We start from the raw sequence: 23131 nt of genomic DNA, 5'->3' as shown, positions 1-23131 counted from the left end.
GCATGGCAGACAGTATCCTTTGGTGCCTTTTTCTAAACCACCCCACTGTAGGGGACCAATCTTTCAGGACTTCAAAAGCTCCAGTATGCCTGGACAACTTACAGAACTGGGAGGTTCCCCAAATCAATGATTAAACCTCACAGAGAAGGCAGCCTGATCCTACGATCATGTATGCACATGGGTGTTCATGTATACATAGCTATGTTTTGAAATCATATGCCTTTCGAAGAGCAGTCCTTGCACACCTCCAGCAAATGTCAAACTGAGAAATGTTTGCAGGTTTGCCAGGTGTTTTCCTCAGAGTTAAGGAAACTGTAGGTACCCTTTCCCTCCCTCCCGGAAAGGAGACAAACTGACAAAGGATACTGGTTTCCACTGTTTTTAGTTTTTCTTTTTTTTTTTTTTAAAGGAACAATCTACATATAAGAAACTATTTCCTTAAATACCCTGACATTAGAGTTCTGCTACCAAAGACATAGCCAAAGACATCTAAATAGCCACAGGGTCAAAAAAAAAAAAAAGGAAAGAAAGGTTTATTGAGAACAAGAGTGAAAGCTTTTGTACATCTGACAGAGTAGAATTGTTCTGATAATCAGCATCACCCACATTCAGCTCTACCAATATGATCACACATGGAACATATTTTTTCTAACAAAGATACAGGCATAAGTAAAGGACTATGACTAAATACAGTCCAAGGGAAGGGGAGGCCCCCAAGTCTCATCCCTGCTTAGACTGAGTCACAACACAGGATTTAAGTCGCATCATCCCGTCTAACACAGTGGTTCTTAATTGGCTTCCTATCAGAACCCAGGGACTCTCAGAAGAGAGATCCCATTCCAGACTGTACCCTGGCCCAGAATCTCTGGGGTGAGATCCAGGCATGAGTATTTTTTTAAGCTTCCCAGGTGATTCCAAAGTGCAGCCAAGGTAGATCACAACTGCTCCACGGGCAACAACGACCAGTAACGATGATCAGCAAGTTCCTGGGCTCATCACCCCCCTGAGAAGGGGGATCTGTTGGGCGATACTGGCTCTTGTTGATCCTATCTCTCACTCTGCTCAAGAACTCTGTGTGGTATCAGCTTTGAGTACAATTTTGAGCCTTTTCATATGCCTTAGTGATTTTTCAAGCACTATTTAATCAGACAAATACCAGCAAAGAGAGAAAGGTGGAAAAAGAAATTTCCATAAGGCATGATATGAATAAATAAGTGAAAAAAAATCTCAGGTTTAAAAGTAAAGCATGAGAAGTCAAATCCTGTGGATTTTTATTTATACAAAAAGAATAAAAATATTTTTAAAAGGACTGATTTAAACTTATGTTTTTCAGCTTTTCCTATTCCTTGAACATGAAACTACTCCCAACTCAGAAAGAGTTAAGATATGTAATTATTAAATAAACACTCTTTAACTTTCCCCTGTGAAAAACCGAAGAGCCAAGTTCCCCATTTTGTTTATGGTAAACCAGGTCACTTTCAGTTTAAGAACATTGGCAACTCCGTGAAACAGATTATTAGATATGTCAGCCGGAAGGTATGAGCTGTACAAAGTCATTACAAAAAGCCCCAAAAGAAATAAGATGGTAAAAACAACAATAGAAAAATAATGAAACACAAACAAAATAAGAAAATGACAGGTATTTACAGCCTCCCATGAAATGTGATCAGTGCTCTACTTTCAGCGTAAAATAAAAGCACAGGCCATTTCTCAGTGGCTCTCACAGATGAAGCTGGTGCCGGCCAGGTTAGGGGGAAATATTCGTTCCAAGAAGGGATTCAGTTAGCAACTTGCTGGGATTACAACCAGGTCTTGGTCTTCCTGCAGTTCTGTTACTAAGAATGACACAAAGTAAATGATCCAATGTGGTCTTACAGAAATGACTTGTCACCACATTTCAGAACAAGCGACTCAGAGTCACAGGCACCAGGTCTGGGAAAGCAGAGGTGGACGGCCACGCACTCAGGCAAGGGATGTTTATCTTTGTGAGGCCGGAGGAGGGAAGCAGGGCTCTACAGCCTGGAAGCTGCTGCATTAATGCGTCTTCTAATAGTCCTAAAGAGGAAAAACAAAGGCCCAATTCATTCTCAGCAGAGCATTGGTTTGAACCTAAAAGAAAAAAATCTCCAACTCAGCTAGGTTATCATTCAGAGGCAGCCAAAATTCTATTTCAAATGTAATGGACAATAATATTTCACCCCTGAAAATGACATGTCTTCTGAATCCACAAAGGGACTGAAAAACCAATTCTGTCCTAATTATTACACATCCTGAGCTCACCAGTCAGAAAAAAAAAAGCTAATATTAACAATTCATTATTTAATCAATCAGTAAAAATGTGCGACTCCTCTCTCTCCAATATAAAAAAAAGTAAGTAACACCTAAAAGTTGAAGAGTGTATATATATATATATATATATATATATATATATATATATGTATATATATATATATATATATATATATAGAGAGAGAGAGAGAGAGAGAGAGAGAGAGAGAGAGAGAGACCCCAGATTTTTAAATTACAGTTGTGACCCCAGACTGGGGACACTCAAGCTCTGAGGACATTTTTCTAATCGTTTTCCTAATAATCAACAACACGGCCAGCCTCTTTGAGATGGTCTGACTGATACTTACAGCTCGTGGTTTTTTGTTTAACTTCAGATCAATCCTGTATAAGAAAGATAAAGATATTTGCATTTCAATTTACAGAAAAAGAGTCCAAGAATCAGCTACTGCATAGGGCACAAGCTATAACAAAGACTATTTGGTTAAGTAAAATCCACATTCTTCATTAGGCTATGTCATATTTAGTTGTTTATCCAGATATTATTAAGCAAGTATTTTAAACATGAGCAGATACTCCTGCCACAAGGCAAACTTAGATGACTCAAAAAGAAATATATAGCAGTTATGAAAGCCATATAATTTTTAAGTTATTCCAAAATTACACGTTAAAGAGACTGAATTAAGAGGGCATGCTCTATGTTACTGTGTTAGCTTTGTAACTATATCACTGACAACCACTGAGAACAGGTGATTAAGAATAGGAAAGAGACTAGGAGTTTGTATTTCCAGACATGAAACACAAAAGAAATCGAACAAATTTCAATTTTTAAATCTTTCCAAAGCAAAATATCAAGATCTTAAACTATTAATCTCCTTATGAAGCAAAGCCAGAAAATCAATTTAAATATGAATTAAAGTGAGTTATCTATTTTAAAAGCAATTAAAATGCATAAAAGTGAAGTTTACTTAATTTTGCTGAAGTTATTAAATAAAATGTTACCTCCATCACGTTTTTCTGTTTTTAAAAAAAACTTCCCAGCCTAACCTAATATACATACCTACAATTAAACAGATAAACTATGGGTTAGAAAGGTCTCAAAAAGGCATATTGGTCTCTACACACTAAACAACACAGCACAAATACTAATTCAAATCAAACTTACTCAAAGTCATAATCAAACATGCCAGACGGGCTGAGGGGCAGCATTTGAAAGGAAGAAAGCAATAGAAATTAATATACTAATTGAATAAATTAGTTGATTAGCCACCCTAGCAAGATTTATAGAAACAAAATCAGCTTTAAGAATCTTAAGCCATAAAGTTGCAAACATGAAAGCACCAAAGATTTTGTGGTTGGGAGATTCCCTTCCCTCAATGGTTTTCATATCGGGAGAACAGACTATGAAAGAAAAAGTTATTTCATTAGAAAACTAGATAGATACCTGCAGGCCTTCTATTAGCTGCCAGATTCAGAGTTAGAACTTGGAAAATATTTAATTGTAATGACAAGTATAATTAGGACATTAGAAGATATAGAAAAAGAAGGGATTAGTCATATAATGAAAGGTGCTTTGAAGACAATACTAACAACTCAGCAAAATACACTTGCACTAAAACAAAAGATAAAAACATCATACATTTTTTTAAAAGAAAACATTCTGCAACTTTTAACTCTCAAGTTATATGTTCTGAACAAGTTATATGTTCTAAGCATGTCCAGGGAACATGGTACTCCTTTTCTACAGCATTCATTTTAGAAGCCAGGGGTCGAATGAAGGAACTTCAGTGATAGGTGAGTCTTGTTCCAGAAACTGCAGAGCCTGCATTGGTGATGGCAGTTAACTGTTTATGTCAGGGCTACAGTTATGGGACACCAAAGTCTGCAGCACCCCTACGAAAACAAAGAAAAGTTGACACCCACAAGCACCCAAGCCTCAGGGATCCGGATGGGAGTAGTATGAAGAGAAAGTAATCCGGGGCCATCACTGATAACCATGGTGTGGGCAGGCCTCCAAAGCAAACAAAATCCAGAGTATGACACCAACCCTGCTGGCTCCAACCTTTCAGACTATAGATAGGTGGTAAAACAATATGCAAAATGGCTATCTTTTCCTCCTAACCAATGTTTGCAAGAGTGAAGCTGGAAGAACGCTTAATGTCAATACCCCTTATGCAACAGTTTCACTCAAGACATTTGGGAAGGAGTATACAAAAAGTGTACAAACCAGGAACTATTAAAAATTTTCCTTCCAGCCTCATTTACTTTTATTCACAAAATAGACTGTACCTACTTAATGAAAACCTCACAAATCTAGAGGAATTCTCGAGTTTAGTATAGTAATAAAAACCTAAAAGAGCAGCTGTAAGTTATTATTTCAACTGTTTTCTTTAAATATACTGAAACTCATCATTCAGATAATTTATGAATATTAAATATTATTTGATAAATTTTCATATTCCTGGAGGACAAATTCAAAAGTTATTCCTTTTTTGCTAAAGTAACTTATTTATTTCCACTTTGCTTCACTCACCACTAAACAGTGCCTAGCACATAGTAGGTACTCAGACATTTGCTGAAATAATTTACTATTGACTTTATCTGAATACATGCAGTGTGTGGAAGGTTGGAGAAGAAACAAGTACTACACTGGGTGCAGACTTACAAATATGTACTAAGTGCTCCATCCCGCCATCCCACTCTGTCAGACCCACTAAGGAAGACTTCAGTCAGAGGTGAGGGGTTTGGGCCACACATTTCCTGACTACAGGCGGCAGGAATCCGAGACCCTTCACTGGCCCCTGAGCTGCCAGGCAGGCACAGTCAATCTGTGTTCCCGAGAAAGAAGGCAAACAGCTCCACTCTGCCCCCTGGGGCAGGCGAGTATCTGAGTCCAGTGGAGAAGCCCAGCCAGGTTAAACCAGGGAAGTGGCCAAAGGCTCCTGCTTTCCAAACAGAAAGCACGATTTGTGAACAATAACTAACATCACAGATCTTTATAAATCCTAGTTATTTTTCTGGAAGGAGTTAGCTTCTAGGGCCAGGAGAAAAGGGTAGAAAGAAGTATAGTTCCTATGGAAATCTACTACAAACCTGCAAGAAGAAAATCAGATTCAAGTTCTAATTCCATTTTATCACCAGCTGATCATGTCACTGAGGGAAATGAAGTATTACCTGAAATAAACCATAGCTGTCTAGAGTGTCTATTGGTATCAGTAACAAACCTTCATGGAATTTTCCCCCGACTCTAGACACTGAAATTGGAAAAGTATTATTTCTTTAAAATGACACTGGAGTAAATTTTAGTAAAAGCAACAGAGTATAACATTTAATTTTTCTTTTTCTTTTTTAATATATTTTATTGATTTTTTACAGAGAGGGATAGAGAGTTAGAAACATCGATGAGAGAGAAACATCGATCAGCTGCCTCCTGCACATCTCCTACTGGGGATATGCCTGCAACCCAGGTACATGCCCCCGACCGGAATCGAACCTGGGACCCTTCAGTCCGCAGGCCGACGCTCTATCCACTGAGACAAACCGGTCGGGGCTAATTTTTCTTGACACTTTAAAAAAATATTTTTAAGAGTATGGTTCTCTGCTACTATTTGTGATAAGCTAGGATGAGTCCTATCACAGTGATCAAACACGTAGCCTTACAAAAATGAAAAGATATGTAATTTCTGCTATTTCTTACTGCATTTATGAGATTGGCATGGTGATCTGTGGTTTGCAGAAAAATGCTAAGCTAGCAGTCCTTAGTCTGTATTTGGAGGAAATACTTTTTCTGCAGTCTCAAAACCACCACCACCACCGACAACAAAAACTCTAAAAAGAATGAAGATTCCAAGGAGGCTTAAACCAGTTAGAGTTAGTTTTATATAATCCCTGTGTGCCACATCCACAGAGCTAACAATGTAATGCCTGGGTGCATGAAGGAAAATCCTACAGGTTTGTAAAACAACCCAACCCAGAAGCAAACTGGAGGACAGGGAACCCCATCCATCCCTTGCATGCCTCCTTTCATCTCCTCAGCAAGCAGGCTCCCAAGAGAAGCAGGACAAAAGCCTGCCTGTAAAGAACTGGTTTCCATGCCTCCCAGAGAAGGTCTTGAGGCTAGGGCAGGATTCCTCACTCTAGAAACTGTAACCTCTCTGAATGCAGCTGTATAATTTCCAATTACCTGAGTTAACAGGCCCGTACTATCATACAAACACCACACAGAGTGAACACTAAATCCTCTCTGGTGATACCTGACCTCTCTGTCCACTGATGCCATTCCTATCTCATTACGCACTGCAAAAAAACACAGTGGACAAACGTTACCTGGGAGGCACTCTCATATCTTACAGACTTTATACTCTTCCTCTGATATCTGGAATCAGCATATTGCAGAGGTACATAAAAACAGAGAATCGCATGCAATAAAAAAAACTCATATTTAAAAAGAAAAAAGACACATCAGATTGGCAGATTGGTTCCCTCCATTCACCAGGAAACAAGAGTAGGCAGGGATTGGGATTAAGAACAAAGGGCTTTATCCCACTTTGCAGCTTCCCAACATGGACTAGCGGTATTTTTCAAATACTATTACACAGACTCTGTTTCTAGATCCCTTTTTTTCCACTTCTAAAAGGATTCCAAATTTGTTATATTAAACAAATATTTTATGGAACAAAATTATTCTACATTAGCAATGGTGAGAATGCTGTCCTCCTACGTGGTTATGCTAAAGCCCACTAACTCCTCCCCTAGGCAGAGACAAATTAATTCTGTTTCATTTGTACCAATGGAGCTTCTTCCCAACAGCACAGAACTAAACCAATCCTGAAGACTTTTCATTCTAGTAAAATCCCTTCACAATGGTCATGGAAGCTGTGGGCAGGTGGGGGCTGGTGGGGAGTGGGGACATATGAGGGTGGGAGGTGGGAGATGGTCCCTACCACTGACCTGTGTCGGTTTTTATTCTTTCGTTTTTTATGGCTGCTGTGATGGCTCCCTGAGGAAGTGGAAGCAGCCTTCTGGGGTTTCACTCCCTGCACAGATCCGTCCAGATCCTCAGGGTCCTCCTGGGTGGGCTCATTTTCCTGATTGTGGAAGTCTGGAGAAGTATCGCTTTCCGTCCCACTTCCTGGTTCCCCTTGAGGGAAGAAACACAAATCCCCAGAAGCACCATCAGTACTCAGGCAATCTGTCCATCAGTCAGGAAAGATTTTTTTGAGCACTAATATATAAAAAAGACTATATTCCTATACTCATTGATCATACCGTCTAACTAACAAGATATATGCAATCAAAGCTTCAAAGTTACCAGCGTTCCTGACATGTAATCAGAAACTGTGTAACCAGAGGCAGATCTAAGGACAGCTGGGAGATGGGGGCACAGGCAGGGTAGCCTCACTGCATAAAGGTTCTGTAAACATAGAATATATTAATGGGATTAAGAATTATTCAAGGAGGTGACGAATGACCTTGGAAAAACTTCCTATAGCCAGCCCTGATTCCTTCCCTAAACCATCCAGAAATCCTGTCTTTCTGTCAAGAAAAGAGGCCCATGAGAAGAGTCCCACTACCTAAATTACTCTGAGAAATCTTGAGTATTATTTTTTAAAATAGCAATAATACTCTTCAGCTGACACATTCCCAACTTTACATCCCTTCAATATATTATGCAAGATAAATAATAATTTATATAAAATATTACATATATTTTGGTAAATGTATACTTTTTTCTAAAAGGAATTTCTTGAAACTCTTAATAGAAAAGGATGGGCGGGCGAAGGTTTTCACTTTGCTCACTTTTGATGTCTTTGTATTACAAACTGCTGGGAAGAGATTTTACATTGAGTAGCACATGGACACAAGAAGTAAAAGAGATGGTTCCCAAAAGGCAAAAGAGAAACAGAACCAGATCTCAGAAATCATGAAATACTATTTTTGATCACTTCATGAAAGCAACCAGAAGAGGGAGCTCTAGAACTATAAAGCTAGAAAAAGTATATTGATCAATCTGGCAATTCCACAGATCAGAAAAACAGATTTCATAGAAAACTTAGCAAAAGAACACCAAAACGTACTCAACCAAAAGTATGTGGTACTGGCATAAGAACAGACATACAGAAACCAGGGAAGAGAATTCAGAGGCCAGATACAAACCCTTAACATTTATGACCAACTGATTTTCAACAAGGGTATACTGACCAACCTGGCCCTTCTAAATTTGACAAGCAATTCAATTAAAAGACACTGATGAACAAAACGAACATTTATTCATTGTGGGCCAGATGCTCTGGGAGTACTGAGTAAATGGATAAGTTGGTCATATTCTATAAGGTAAGCACACAAGTGCATACAAAACAGTGTAAATCAAAGCCATATGAAAGAAGAAGGTAACATGCCAGGCAGTAACCCATGCTCCAAAGTCCTGATATGGATATTAAGTATCATCAGTCAGAGAAGAAAGAGTGAATTCCTCAAGAAAAGCTTCACTGAAGGGGTAGACTTTAACTGGACCTTGAAAAAGGAGAAGCCAAAATAAGTTAAAAAAAAAAAAATAGCACAAGCAAAAGTGTAGAGATGAGAAAACACAAGGTATATTTGGGACAAATGAATCAAACAACGTCATTTAAGCAGAGAGCTTGAGAAATGAGAGGTGAAATGGAGTGGCAGGTTAAGAGGACTCATATGTCAGACTAAGTAAAGGATTTCATTTTGGGGAGGTGCTGGTTAAGAGAACTGACTTGTAGTTTAACCTTTCTAAGCCTGTTTCCCCATTTGTAAAGTAAGAATTCTTTCTTTCATGTGTTCAGTATCTCCTATGGACAAGGCATTGGGCTAGACCCTGAGCTACCACAAGGTTCCCTATTTTCAAGGAGAAGTTTTAAAGACAAAATGAGATAATGCAAGTACAGTGTTTACTTGGTGTCTAGAACACAGTAAGTGTTCAATCTCAGTATCTGTGAGATCTACAAGCATGCAATAGGGTGGTGAAGACCTGGGGAGAGTGGAGGGGCTGGGGGGAAGAGATAAAGGGGGGAAAATGGAAGATATCTGTAATACTATCAACAACAAAAAAATATTTTTTTTAAAAAAAGAATCTCCAAGCCGAAACCGGTTTGGCTCAGTGGATAGAGCGTCGGCCTGCGGACTGAAAGGTCCCAGGTTCGATTCCGGTCAAGGGCATGTACCTGGGTTGCAGGCACATCCCCAGTGGGAGATGTGCAGGAGGCGGCTGATCGATGTTTCTCTCCCATCGATGTTTCTAACTCTCTATCTCTCTCCCTTCCTCTCTGTAAAAAATCAATAAAATATATTTAACGAAAAAAAAGTCACATTTATTAAAATAAATAAATAAATAAAAATAAAAAAGAATTTCCAAACAGAGAAGTGACATCCAACAATGAATATTTATGAAGTTCTGTCTAAATCCGTGTTTTAGGGTTATTAGGCTAGAAGTAGTTTATAAGAGGAACTGGAACCAGGGAACTAAACACCATTAAAGTGAGCTCTGAACAGCATGTTCAGTGGTTAGAGCACCGGCCTGCCCACCAAAGATCTCGGGTTCAATTCCCGACCCTGATCTGATCAAAGGCCCATACCTGGGTAGCAGGTTCGACCCCCCACCCTGAGTCAGGGTGGGTGCAGGAGGCAACCAATCGATGTGCCTCTCTCATATTGATGTTTCTCTCTCTTTTTCCTTCCTTACCTCCCTCCACCCCCCCTCCCTTCCACTCTCTCTAAATATCAATGGAAAAAACATCCTCACTCCTCAGTGAGGATAAAAATAAATAAAATAAAAAGTAAGAATAATTTTCTTCATTGGCTCAGGGAAGCAGAAGAGGAATTATGACAAAAGGGCTGAGTGACAACATCTCAAAGTGCAGCAGTGAGTCAGTCAACTGCATGCTGCTGCCACCACAGAAACACACGTTAAGTTTGTTTCTTACATAAAAGTGAGCAACTCATTTTTAGAGCACAGAACATCAGATTCTGATTAAGTTTAATAAACCTACAAATGAGACACTCTACTTATTAAAAGAAAGGAACAGGAGGAAACCAAGATGGCGGCATAGGTAAACACCGGAAATTGCTGCCTCGCACAACCACTTCAAAAATACAACTAAAAGACAAAACGGACATCATCCGGAACCACAGGAAGGCTGGCTGAGTGGAAATTCTACAACTAGAAGGAAAGAGAAAAGCACACTGAGACTCTGAGACCCAGAGGAGGTGCGGAAGTAAAGTGCAGAGGTACAGAGGCACACATGGAAAGGGCTGGCAACTGAGGACACGGTTGTCTTTTTCAATCGGGAGGGAGTCTCAAGCTCCTGATTGCTCTGAACTCCAGTTCCGGGCGAGTCTCTGAGGACCCAGACTCATATGGGGAGAAACTGGACTGTCTGACATCGGTCGGAACTCAAGGGAGGCTTTCTCTCAGAGGTGCTTGCAGCAATTACCGGGACACTGAGATACGGGGCCTCTTAGGGTAGGACTGAGGATCAGCCATAGCTGTTTGCTCCACCCTGTTGATTCCCTGAAACCCCGCTCCACCCAAGCTGTGCACAGAGGCTTTTGCATATGAATGCCCTGGCCCTTTGCAATCTGAAAATTACCTAACAAACTGCAGCTGGGTCAGAGAGACCCAGAACTTCCAAAAGAAGGCCCAGGGCCCATAGCAGCTTGCATTGCTTCACAGCTGGGCCTCATCTGGGCACCTCCAAACCCCAAACAAAGAAGAGGAATCTGCAGATCTCTCCATAGCTCCTGCTGGGTAGCCTCAGGCAGAGGCTAAATTAGCACCTCCTTAGATCCATGAGCCAGTGTACCCAGTGGTCAGAGTGGGACCATCCAGATTACAACTCCTCAGATCCATAGGGGACACACTCAGGGGGCAGACTCAGTGAGCACCAAAGCCCCACTGAAGCAAGTCTTGCCCCAGAAGGGTGTCTCCAGCACAGAAGTTCTCCCACTGCAGGCACAGCTAATTCTCACAGCCAATTGGCCTGGAGGTCAATTCCTCCCAGTGATACCTACAACAATCAAGGCTTAACTACAACAAGACTGTGCACAAAGCCCACAAAGGGGTGCACCAAGAGTGTCCACCTCAGGTAATTGGGGAGGCTGAGCCACTGGGCCCTATAGAACACATAGCACAGAAAGCCACTCTATCAACACAGGGAAGCATAAAAAATGCAAAGACAAAGAAACAGGTCACAAATGACAGAAATGGAGGAAAGCAAACTACTGGATATAGAGTTCAAAACCACACTTATAAGGTTTTTCAAGAATTTTCTAGAAACCGCCGATAAATTTAATGAGACCCTCAAGAAATCGAGTCAGACCCTCGAGGTTATGATAAAGGACCAACTGGAAATTAAGCATACAATGACTGAAATAAAGAATATTATACAGAGTTCCAACAGCAGACCAGAGGATCACAAGAATCAAGTCAACGATTTGAAATACGAAGAAGCAAAAAACACCCAACCGGAAAAGCAAAATGAAAAAAGAATCCGAAAATACAAAGATAGTGTAAGGAGCCTCTGGGACAGCTTCAAGCGTACCAACATCGGAATTATAGGGGTGCCAGAAGAAGAGAGAGAGCAAGATATTGAAAACCTATTTGAAGAAATAATGACAGAAAACTTCCCCTACCTAGTGAAAGAAAGAGACTTACAAGTCCAGGAAGAGCAGAGAACCCCAAACAAAAGGAATCCAAAGAGGACCACACCAAGACACATCATAATTAAAATGCCAAGAACAAAAGACAAAGAGAGAATCTTAAAAGCAGCAAGAGAAATTCAGTTACCTACAAGGGAGCACCCATACGACTGTCAGCTGATTTCTCAACAGAAACTATGCAGGCCAGAAGGGAGTGGCAAGAAATATTCAAAGTGATGAATGCCAAGAACCTACAACCAAGATTACTTTATCCAGCAAAGCTATCATTCAGAACTGAAGGTCAGATAAAGAGCTTCACAGATAAGGAAAAGCTAAAGGACTTGATCACCACCAAACCAGTATTAAATGAAATGCTGAAAGGTATCCTTTAAGAAGAGGAAGAGGAAGAAAAAGGTAAAGATACAAATTATGAACAACAAACATGCATCTATCAACAAGTGAATCTGAAAATCAAGTGAATAATCTGATGAACAGAAAGAACTGGTGACTGTAATAGAATCAGGGGCATAGAAAGGGAATGGACTGGCTATTCTTGGGGGGGAAAGGGGCGAGGGGGATGAGGGAAGAGACTGGACAACAATCGTGCACCTATGGATGAGGACAGTGGGTGGGGAGTGAGGGAGGAGGGTGGGGTGGGAACTGGGTGGAGGGGAGTTATGGGGGGAAAAAAGAGGAACAACTGTAATAATCTGAACAATAAAGATTTAATAATTTAAAAATAAATTAATTAAATAAATAAATAAAAATAAAAAGCTAAGCACTGCAAAAATAATAATAATAATAATAATAATAATAATAATAATAATAATAAGTAAAAGAACGGAACAGCTAATAAATAGTGTCAAGGCAATAACTTCTGAGCAGCACAAACAGCTAAAGGAGGAAAGGAAGGGACCAGGAACAAAGCTTCCTGCAGGTGTATACTTACCCACAGGGCAAAGTCAATGCTGAGGAGAGATCTGGCTATTGAAAGCTCCAGAAGAGTCAAAGAAAAAAACAGTAGAGACTGTGCTGATCCTTTATTTTTACTTTTTTATTAAGTATTTTATTTTATTTTTATTACTTTTATTTTTGTTAATCCTCACCTGAGGATATTTTTGCATTGATTTTTAAAAAGAATAGAATGGAAGGGGAGAGACCCAGAGAAACATCAATGGGAGAGAGACACATCGATTGGTTGCCTTCCACACACACACACACACACACACACACACACACACACACACACACATATGCCCTGATCAGGGCTGGGGGTCTAGCCTGCAACTGAGGTACATGCCCTTGATCAAAACGAAATCCAAGACCCTTCAGTCCCCAGGCTGATGCTCTATCCACCAAACCAAACAGGCCAGGGCTGTGCAGACCCTTTAAAGGAAACTGGATAAAACCTACCTGTTTTGTTTTTCTCTTATTCTTTCAAAAATATATATACAATGATTCACTAATCTGCATAAAACTCCCCTTTAGGGATGATGCTAACCCACTGTATTATTCTACTTTGAGCACATCTGAAGCCAAAGGAAGCAGAAAGCAATACATTTCTGAGGAAATTTTCCAAAACGGTTTGAAAATAAAATACCAAAAGTGTAAAAGTCACCCGGCCAGCGTAGCTCAGGAGGTCACGGTTCGATTCCCAGTCTGGGCACATGCCCAGGTTGCCGGTTCGATCCCCAGTGTGGGGTGTACAGGAGGCAGCCGATAAATTATTCTCTCTCATCAATGGTGTTTCTCTCTCTCTCTCGCCCTTCCTCTCTAAAATCAATAAGAAATATATATTTTTTAAAAAGTGTGAAACTCTAAAATCCTTGAGATCTAAGGATATATGCAAGTTAGAATTCTAAAAGAATGTTCATTTCACTGCCACTAAAGATCAAAAACTGAGACATCATTCCACAAGGTTTGTTATATAGAAATTTTGAGATAGTGGAGAGATTTTCTACAAAGGAAAATATATAGAGGCAACATAGACCATTCCTTCCTCTCGTGGAATTAAAGCTTAGTTTGAATCACTTGAGTCACTTAGGCACACTCAAGCCTTGAACTTGGTCTAAAGAGGTCTGAGCACCTAACAGAAGCAAACATTCAGTCTTCTCTGGAAGACAGCATCTTTATCCCTGCCCTCAAATTATTCTATGAATATTTTCTTTTAAAATACATTTTTATTGATTTTAGAGAGAGAAGAAGGGAGAGGGAGAGAGACAGAAACATTGATGAGAGAGAAACATTGATGGACTGACTCCTTCATGCCCCCCACTGGGGATCGAGCTTGAAACCTGGGCTGTGCCCCGACCAGAAATTGAACCTGAGACCTTTGGTACATGCGATGATGCCCAACCAACTGAGCAACATTGACCAGGGCCTATAAGAACTTTTTTTCTTTTCAATCCTCACCCGAGGATATTTTTCCATTCATTTTTATAGAGAGTGGAAGAGAGAGGAAAAGACAGAAAGAAATACTGATGTGAGAGAAGCACATTGGTTGCCTCCTGCACATGCCACAACCAGTGCCCGGACTGGGGAGAAGCCTGCAACCAAGGCACATGCCTTAACCGGAATCGAAACAGGCACCCTTAGGTCTGCAGGCCAATGCTCTATCCACTGAGTCAAACCGGCTAGAGCGATGAATACTTTTAATAATAATGAATGAATACACAAAGATAACCAAGCACACAGAGACATTAGGTTTCACGGGTAATGACTAGTAGAAATAAACAAAAATAGGTCATTAAGGATTTCAGAAACTGAAGTTAAATACAGACTGCAGAATAACTACACGTACTACACTTTAGCATAAAACACACATTTGAAAATAAATGCAAAGAAAGCTATTGGAAAATTACATACCAGATTTTTAAAATAATTAAGTAGAATTTATGGAAATAAAATTGTATTAAGATTTAAAATCAAGGGAACAGCAAATCAGATTTAATTGAAAAGAGAATTAGAAATGGGTAGGTCAGAAAAAAATTATCATAATGCAGCACAGAGACAAAAAGATATAAGGTACAGAAGAGATAATAAAAGACATAAAGGTTAAAATGACAAGGGTTAATATACATTTAACCACAGTACCAGAAGAAGAGAGAAAGCATGAAACAAATAGAGTATCTAAAAAGATAACAGCTGGGAATGTTCCAGGACTGATAAAAATACCAAACACAGTTTCAGCAAGTCCAGTGAAACCCAAGCCAGATAAATAGAAAAAAATTCATACTTAGACACATTGCAGTTAACTATAGAAAATCAAGACAAAAATAAAATCTTACAAATAGCAGTGGGAAGTGGTAATGGTGGAGGTGGTGAGATAAAATGCAATAGAATTACTTTAAAAGGGCTCTGACCATTTAAATTAATGAACTCCAGTATTTGTGTAATTCTCTGCTTTATTAAAAAAAAAATCCCAGGCAGCTTGCCAAGATTCATATAATGTAATCCAATAAAATAAATTTAAAATGAGATAAGCAAAGAAGAACAGAAGAGGAAAGTAAGCTGGATGCAGTACTAAGATTCAGTCCCCAAATGCAGGCTATAAATCCCTATCTGCTTTCTAAAGGGACACCACAAATTTGGCTTTAAGCATTTTAGCACCGATACAAAGAGGGAAACAGTCAATTACAGGATTTTCAGTAAAAAACAACAAGGCCCTCAGGGAAAACAACTATTTCTAAAAAAAGGATAATTAGAATGATGATTAACAGCATTTGCCACATCCTCTTACAATAAAGAGAGACACATTTTACAAGACCAAATGCAACTTCATAGGGAAAACCAAGGAATACCAATATGGAGGCTCAATCTAGGAGGAAGACCTTAGGGGAATGGATGGTCTGCATATGCTTCAGAAAAGCTTTCATACATAAGCTCATTCTCAGGTAAGCTTCTGAAAGGAGTGGCTTTAAGAGTTTTTTCCTGACTAGTACCGAGGTGTAGGTGCTCTGTATGAGTAATTAGGTGCAGAGCATATACTAAACTACCCACTAAGCAAGGGGCAGGGTAAAAGGCTCTTATGAAAACTGAGGAGTCAGACATCATTCCATCTGGACTTGTAAGAGTGAGATCCACAAAGTTCCTTAACCAGCCTCATTACTCTACAAAGCAGGTGAAATGGCTCTACATTCTCCAAGTGGCATTAATTGAAAAGAAACAAGATTTACCAGGCCTGCGTGGCTCACTGGCATATGCCCTGACCGGGAATTGAACCATGACTTATGAACCAGGAGATGGCGGTTCAATTCTTGGTCGGGGCATATGCCAGGGTTGTAGGCCGAATCCCCAGTGGGGGCAGTGCAGGAGGAAACCGATCAATGATTCTCTGATCACTGATGTTTCTATCTCTCTCTCCCTCTCTCTTCCCTCTGAAAGTAACAAAAAAAATTTTTTTTAAAAAAAGGAAACAAGATTTATCTGACAGTCATAGCAAAAGAAAAAAAAATTGGCACAATTAATTAGGTTGGCAAAAATCAGTAAAGATGCCTACAAAGTTTTGAATGATGAAGAACAGAAATACTATAACAAAAATTGGGCAGACACATTTTGAAGGAAATAGAATGGCTCATTTTTAGACAAAATCTTTGGGCTTGAATATCTGAATGGAAATGTACAGAAGACATTTTCTAGAAGTTTCTAGAAATGTATCACTAAAGGGGTTAAGGATAGAGTTAAAAATTTAGAAATCTGTACACAGAGATAAAATTGAAGTCACTGAGTAGTTCTAATTCCCAAGCCACCAAAATCTCTTCTCCTCAAACCACTGCCCCAATGCAAACAAAAGAACTGGATCCCACAAGATATGCCAAAACCACGATACAAAAAGCAGGTTGTATTTCAAAGTGAGCCAGTGCACAGGGAGAACATTCAATACAGCTACACAGAGTCTGACTCAGAAAGATAAATGTACAGGTATATATGCCATCACTAGAAATTAGAACAGAACTGCACTATATGGCTCATTACAGAGAATGCCACAATTGCTCTATTCTCCATTTTATTCATTCATTCATTCACTTATTTATTTATTTTTGTTAGCCCTCACCCCAGGATTTTTTTTCATTGATTTTTAAAGAGACTGGAAGGGGGGGGGGGGGGAGAGAGAAAAACATCAATATCACACTGATTGGTTGCCTCCCACATGTGCCCCAACCAGGGCCAGGGATCGAGCCTGCAACCAGTATGTGCCCTTGACCAAAATCAAACCTGGGACCCTTCGGTCCGCGGGCCAATGCTCTATCCACTAAACAAAATCAACTCGGGCTCCATTTTATATTTAAGAACACAAAGGTACATTCTGTTTGAAAGATCAAATTTCTTAAAAAGTATTAATTTGGGTACATGGGGATTTATTAGATATGTCTGAAATTTTCCATGATAAGAGTTTTTTTAAACTTATAAAAAATTTCCTAAGACTTATCAGGAGTGAAGACATACCTTTCTGTCTTTGAGCAGCTAACATCAACCTTCCTGTGATACAAGAGGCAGGAAGGAAGGACATGGTCATTTCTTTCTCATAAGAAAGATAAGATTAAAGATACACAAGAGGTTATTAACTTCTAGAAAGAAGACACAAGAGTGTAAGAGATGCAATCTTCAGATATACCGCTGGATAGGTGTTAAAGACAGGAACTATAGTAGCTTTAAAATAAACTAATAAAAAAGTAGAAAAATAAACTTACTCTTTTCAATGAGCTGGTCCTGAACTCCTGCCAATGCACTTACTGCCTAAAAGAAAAAAACACTAGTTACAAGAAAAATTATCACAGACTTCAGGAGAGCACTCACAGACAGAAGGGAAAAAGAAAACTCACAAAAGTGCAACTGAGGTTTTCCTCAATAATGGGCCACATAAAGACCCCCCCATCTCACTTACAGCTGCGGACGTAACTGAAGATTTACTGAAGAGCCGCTCAGCTTCCTTAAACTTCCGGTTCCTTCGGTCGTTTTTGCTATTGGAGTTTCTAAAACACACACAAGGATTCATCATGAGCACCAAGCTTTGTCTATGGCTCAAGCTGAGGATGTCCCAGGGAAAATATAATGAACTTGTTTTTATGTTTATTCTATTTTTTATTTTTGTTAATTGTCACCCGAGGATATTTTTCCATTGATTTTTTTTTCTTTTTAGAGAGTGGAAGAGAGAGAGAGAGACAAAGAGAGAGAAACATCGATATGAGAGAGACACACCAATTGGTTGCCTCCCACACTCACCTGAGGCATGTGCCCTTGACCAGAATTGAACCCAGGACCCTCCAGTCCACAGGCTACTATCCACTGAGCCAAACTGGCCAGGGATCCTTTTTTTTTTATTACTTCCACCCCACTTGGATTGACCAAAACAACCTTTATGCCAAATGACTATGTAGATAGACAACAATGTTTTCCAATGTATGGAATGTGTTCCACAGTGGTACATGACACTGTTAGTTGGTTCATAATCATTTTCATTTTAATCTGTATATATTTTAATGATTTTAAAAACAACTAGAATAGACTAGTGATATGAAGTGTCTGTTAAATAAACTTAAATCTTAAAATTTTAAAGAAAAAAAACAGGATTCCTTGGAAAAATGGTCTAGGACAGCGGTTCTCAACCTGTGGGTCACGATCCCTTTGGGGGTCGAACAACTCTTTCACAGGGGTCGCCTAAGACCATCGGAAAACACATATATAATTACATATTGTTTTGTGATTAATCACTATGCTTTAATTATGTTCAATTTGTAACAATGAAATTGGGGGTCACCACAACATGAGGAACTATATTAAAAGGTCGCGGCATTAGGAAGGTTGAGAACCACTGGTCGAGGACAAGAAAAGGAAAAGGTGACAGACAGAAACAAGGTACTCAAACTAACAGGATCATGTCAAAAGGACAAAGGAAATCAGCTTAAGGAGGCTCCTTCTGGCCATGTTTGGGATAAACTAAGCATCAAAAAGAATGATGGGAGCTCTGGCCCTGGCCGGTGGCTCAGTTGGTTGAAGCATCATCTCATACACCAACAGGTTGTGGTTCGATTTCTGGTCAGAACACACACCTACGTTGCAAGTTTGATCTCCAGTTTGGGTGCATACCGGAGGCAAATGATTGATGTTTCTCTTTCACATCAATGTTTCTCTCTCTCTCTCTCTCTCTCCCTTCCTCTCTCGAAAATCAATAAATATAACCTCAGCTGAGGATTAAAAAAAAAAAATGATGGATGTGTTGGCTTTGTGAAAAATCACTGAGCTATGTATTTATGATTTGTGCATTTCTCTGTATATGTTTCAATAAATTATTTTATACTAAAAAATAAACCTCTGTAATAAAAAAGTGACAGGGCTAGATCCCAACATTAATTTTTTAAATAAATATTTGTTATCTTTTTAAAAAATATATTTTTATTGATTTCAGAGAAGAAGGGAGAGAGAGAGAGAAACATCAATGATGAAAGAGAATCATTGATAGGCTCCCCCCTGCACGCCCCCCACTGGGGATCTAGCCGGCAACCAGAATATGTGCCCTGACCAGGGGTCAAACCTTGACCTCCTAGTCCATAGGTCAACACTCAACCACTGAGCCACACCAGCCGGGACCAAAAGTAATTTTTAAAAAAATCCATAAGTCTATAGTGATACAAAAGAGACAGAGATAAAAAGGATGAAAGGGAATGAAGATAGCCTGGCTGGTGTTACTCAGTGGTTAAGCATTGACCTATGAACCAGGAGGTCACAGTTCGATTCCTGGTCAGGGCACATGCCTAGGTTATGGGCTCAATTCCCAGTGTGGGGTATGCATGAGGCAGCCAATCAATGATTCTCTCTCACCATTGATGCTTCTCTCTCTCTCTCCTCCCTTCCTCTCTGAAATCAATAAAAACCTATTTTAAAAAAAGGGAATGAAGATAAAAAGGGAAGGTTCTTCTTTCAGAATACCAGTAATAAATGTAAAAGCAATAGTAAAATTAGAATCACCATTTTGTAACCTCCATATAATAACTGGTTCAGACAGGAATCAATAATGTAGACTAAAACAACTGAATAAAAATGAGGGGGGTGCAGTATATTACTACTATCTAAAAGCATGAACTCCAAATTTACATGGTTAATTACAAAGAGAAGAAAAACTTTACAATGGAGAAATCACATGGTCAAACTTATCAGTACCAATAATGGGACAATCTGACATTATGTGCCTCCTGATGAAATAGAGGTAAACAACAAGAGGTACACAAATCACTAATGCAACATTTCTGCAAAAAATGTGTAACGGATCTCTCATGAGGTGGCAAAAGAAAAATCTGGAATTGGGACATTCTACAAGACAATGTCATACACAACTTCACCACCAAAAAGGGTGGGAAGCTCTCCTAAATTATGAGACTAAAGAGACATCATAGCCAAACGCAATGGAAAACTCTGACTGGATCAAATAAGGTAGCAAAACATGTTGAGGACAATTAGGGAAATTTGAATAAAAACCATATATTAGATGATATTATCAATGTAGTGCTAATTCTCTCGGCATAATTGTGGCTAGGTAAAAAAATGTTCTTATTTTTAGGAGATAACTGCTGACATATTTAGAGATAATGTGTCATGATATCTGCTTCTAACTTTTTAAAATATATATATATATATATTTTAAACCTATTTCTATTGATTTCAGAAAGGAAGGGAGCGGGAGAAATAGATAGAAACATCAATGATGAGAGAGAATCATTGATTGGCTGTCTCCTGCAAGTTCCCAACCGGGGATCGAACCTGAAACCTCGATACATGCCCTGATCAGGAATCAACTGAGCACCTTGTTGTTATTAATCCCTCACTCAAGGATATTTTTTCCATTGATTTTTTAGAGACAGAGGAAGGGAGGGAAAAGAAAGGGGGGGGGGGAGAGGGAGAGAGAAAGAGAGAGAGAGAGAGAGAGAGAGAGAGAGAGATGTGAGAGAGACACATAGATTGGTTGCTTCACACATGTGCCTGACTGGGACGGGGTCTGAACCTGCAACCCAGGGACGCGCTTTTGAACAGGAATTGAACCCTCAACTCTTCAGTGGGCAGGCTGACACTCTAACTACTGAGCAACATTGGCCAGGACTCGTACCCAGGGCTCAAACCTGACACCTTTTGATATGCTCCAACCAACTAAGCCATATAGGCCAGTGAGGGCTCTTTCAATTTTTCTGAATATTTAAAAAATTTCAAAGTCTAGAAAGTTTTTGAGAATACTATTACTAAATAAATCATGGTACAGTTGGTACATATGTCTAGAGGGTGGGACTCATGACTGATTAAAACGTAGAAAACGCCCTGACCGGTTTGGCTCAGTGGATAGAGCATCGGCCTGCGGACTCAGGGGTCCCAGGTTCGATCCCAGTCAAGGGCATGTGCCTGGGTTGCGGGCATGTGCCTGGGTTGCGGGCACATCCCTGGCAGGGAGTGTGCAGGAGGCAGCTGATCGATATTTCTCTCCCATCCATGTTTCTAACTCTCTGCTGTCCCTCTCCCTTCCTCTCTATAAAAAATCAATAAAATACATATTTTCTAAAAAAACGTAGAAAACACTAACAGAACGCTGCTGTGTAAGGTATTACATGCTGTGTTTCATGTAAGCCTCACACACCCTGTGCCACAGGCAGGACTCCCCTACAGACAGACGTAGGATTTGTTTAGGATTACTCAGTGAGGCTGAACCGGAATCCCAGTGCGAGCCCAAACCCCTTTCCACACTACCGCGTGTTACATCCCCTGCCTACAAAGCCGCCACCAAAGATGTACACAGTCTTCAAAGCCAGCATTAGTAGGTCACCGTACAAACACCACCGGCTTCTGACACTCACTTTTGGTTGGTCAGATACCTATCCCAGCCACGAATGATATTGCCATACATCTGGGTGTCTTCTAGGTAGCTTCCTTCAAAAGCATAGATCTGTCTCTCCAAGTTTGCCAGCGTTTCCTGCGAGGTGAAAAACAAGAGAATGGATAATGGCTTGTAAGTGCAAAGTTAGGTCTGACACACTGGAATCTTGCTATTCGATTTATACACTCGAGCACAAACACTCTAACCCACCCCCGCGGAGAGATGGATGGCACGGGGAGGCGCAGGCGGCTGAGACAGCCCAGAACTGTCCTCTCGGATCCCTGTGCGACAGAAGGAAGCAGAGCCTGCCATGCGACATTCTGCATCTACTTCCCAGGGTTCACGGGGGCCCCACTGGGAAGCAGCCCGGCCCGCGCAGACGCCGCTCCTTGCATTAAAGGCACTGCTGGCGGGAGGGGAGGGTGAGCAGCCTCCAGCAACCCGCTCCCCTCCCCGCTGAGGCCGCCAGCACTGGCTAGCCAGTTGCCATGGGAACCTGGGAGGACAGCTTCAGGAGAGACCGGCCTCACAGGTGCCCCGGCCAGGACTCGGGGGTAGGACAGGTAGGATTAGCCGCCAGGGTGCACGGGACGCTGGGTGCACCGCACAATTCCTCGTCCCCAGGCGGAGTCCGCTCCCCTCGCCCGACACCTTCCAGACGTTCCCACACCCGTCGCATCCCTGCCCATCAGCAATGCCATTCAATGGGTCCGCTGGTGCCCAGGGGGACACCCGTCCCTCCACCCTCCGAAGGCCAGGCTGGGTGACCGCGTCCCCCCACCGCCGCCGCCTCCAACCCCACCCTGCCAAACCCACCAGCAAGCCCGGACCAATCTGCTCAGCCGGCCGGCACGCCCGCCCTCGCCGCCCGCCAAAGCGCACGGGCACCCGCCTCTCCCGGCTCCCACACTCCAGCCCCCGGCGCCCCGCGCCATCCTTCCTCCAGGCCCCCGCCGCTCCCCGGCTCCGCGCCCCCGCCGCTGGCCCCGCTCCCTCACAGCCGGGAAGCCCAGGCGCCGGCGGGCCGCGAAGGCGCAGCCCTGCCTCAGGCCGCCGGCTCCGGACCGCCGCGCAGCGCCCGCGAACTAACGGCCTGGCGCGGCGGGGCTGGCGCCTGGAGGCGGGGGCCGGCGCGGGGTCCCCACTCGGGCTCCCCGGGTGGTAGCCCCTCACCGCCAGCTCCTGCTTCCGCTTCACGAGCTCCGCCAGCTCCCGCCGGGTGTCCGGGATCTGCGGTGGCGCTGCCTTGTTGTGCATCGCCATGTTGGGCCGAGGCGGGCAGCGGCGGCGCCGGGCTGGGGGCGGTCCCTGCGCGCCGCCGCCAGGGGGCGC

The 23131-nt window shown here is 41.4% G+C and overlaps 1 protein-coding gene across 6 annotated transcripts; it reads right to left on the bottom strand.

Annotated features, from left to right (window-relative positions):
• Positions 1–365: 365 nt before the first annotated feature.
• MEAF6 (MYST/Esa1 associated factor 6) lies at positions 366–23131 on the bottom strand. 6 transcript variants are annotated; one of them, XR_009452016.1, is made up of 10 exons: positions 22973–23131; positions 21780–21895; positions 17831–17918; positions 17637–17682; positions 17392–17424; positions 7237–7426; positions 3452–3481; positions 3289–3346; positions 2637–2670; positions 366–2055 (listed from the first exon to the last, which is right to left on the bottom strand). XR_009452016.1 is itself a non-coding variant. In XM_059690146.1 (9 exons), exons 1-9 carry the CDS (start codon positions 23060–23062, stop codon positions 2047–2049), a joined length of 636 nt encoding a protein of 211 aa, XP_059546129.1. In that variant the 5' UTR covers positions 23063–23131; the 3' UTR covers positions 366–2046. The 6 variants fall into 6 exon arrangements, 4 of the variants coding, with proteins under 4 accessions (XP_059546129.1, XP_059546130.1, XP_059546131.1 ...); XR_009452017.1 differs by lacking the exon at positions 3452–3481; XM_059690146.1 differs by lacking the exon at positions 3289–3346.

Source organism: Myotis daubentonii, chromosome 3 (genome assembly GCF_963259705.1).
Source record: "Myotis daubentonii chromosome 3, mMyoDau2.1, whole genome shotgun sequence".
In the NCBI taxonomy this organism is placed as follows: Eukaryota; Metazoa; Chordata; class Mammalia; order Chiroptera; family Vespertilionidae; genus Myotis; species Myotis daubentonii.
This window is presented reverse-complemented; position numbering and strand designations above follow the sequence as displayed.

Excerpts from the sequence above, each read along its gene's own strand:
- MEAF6 (XM_059690146.1), bottom strand. The coding sequence starts at position 23,062 with ATGGCGATGCACAACAAGGCAGCGCCACCGCAGATCCCGGACACCCGG. Across the intron at positions 21,896-22,972 it reads AGCGGAAGCAGGAGCTGGCG|GAAACGCTGGCAAACTTGGA; the intron begins GTGAGGGGCTAC and ends TTCACCTCGCAG. Across the intron at positions 2,671-3,451 it reads ATGTTTGATTATGACTTTGA|GATTGATCTGAAGTTAAACA; the intron begins GTAAGTTTGATT and ends TTTCTTATACAG.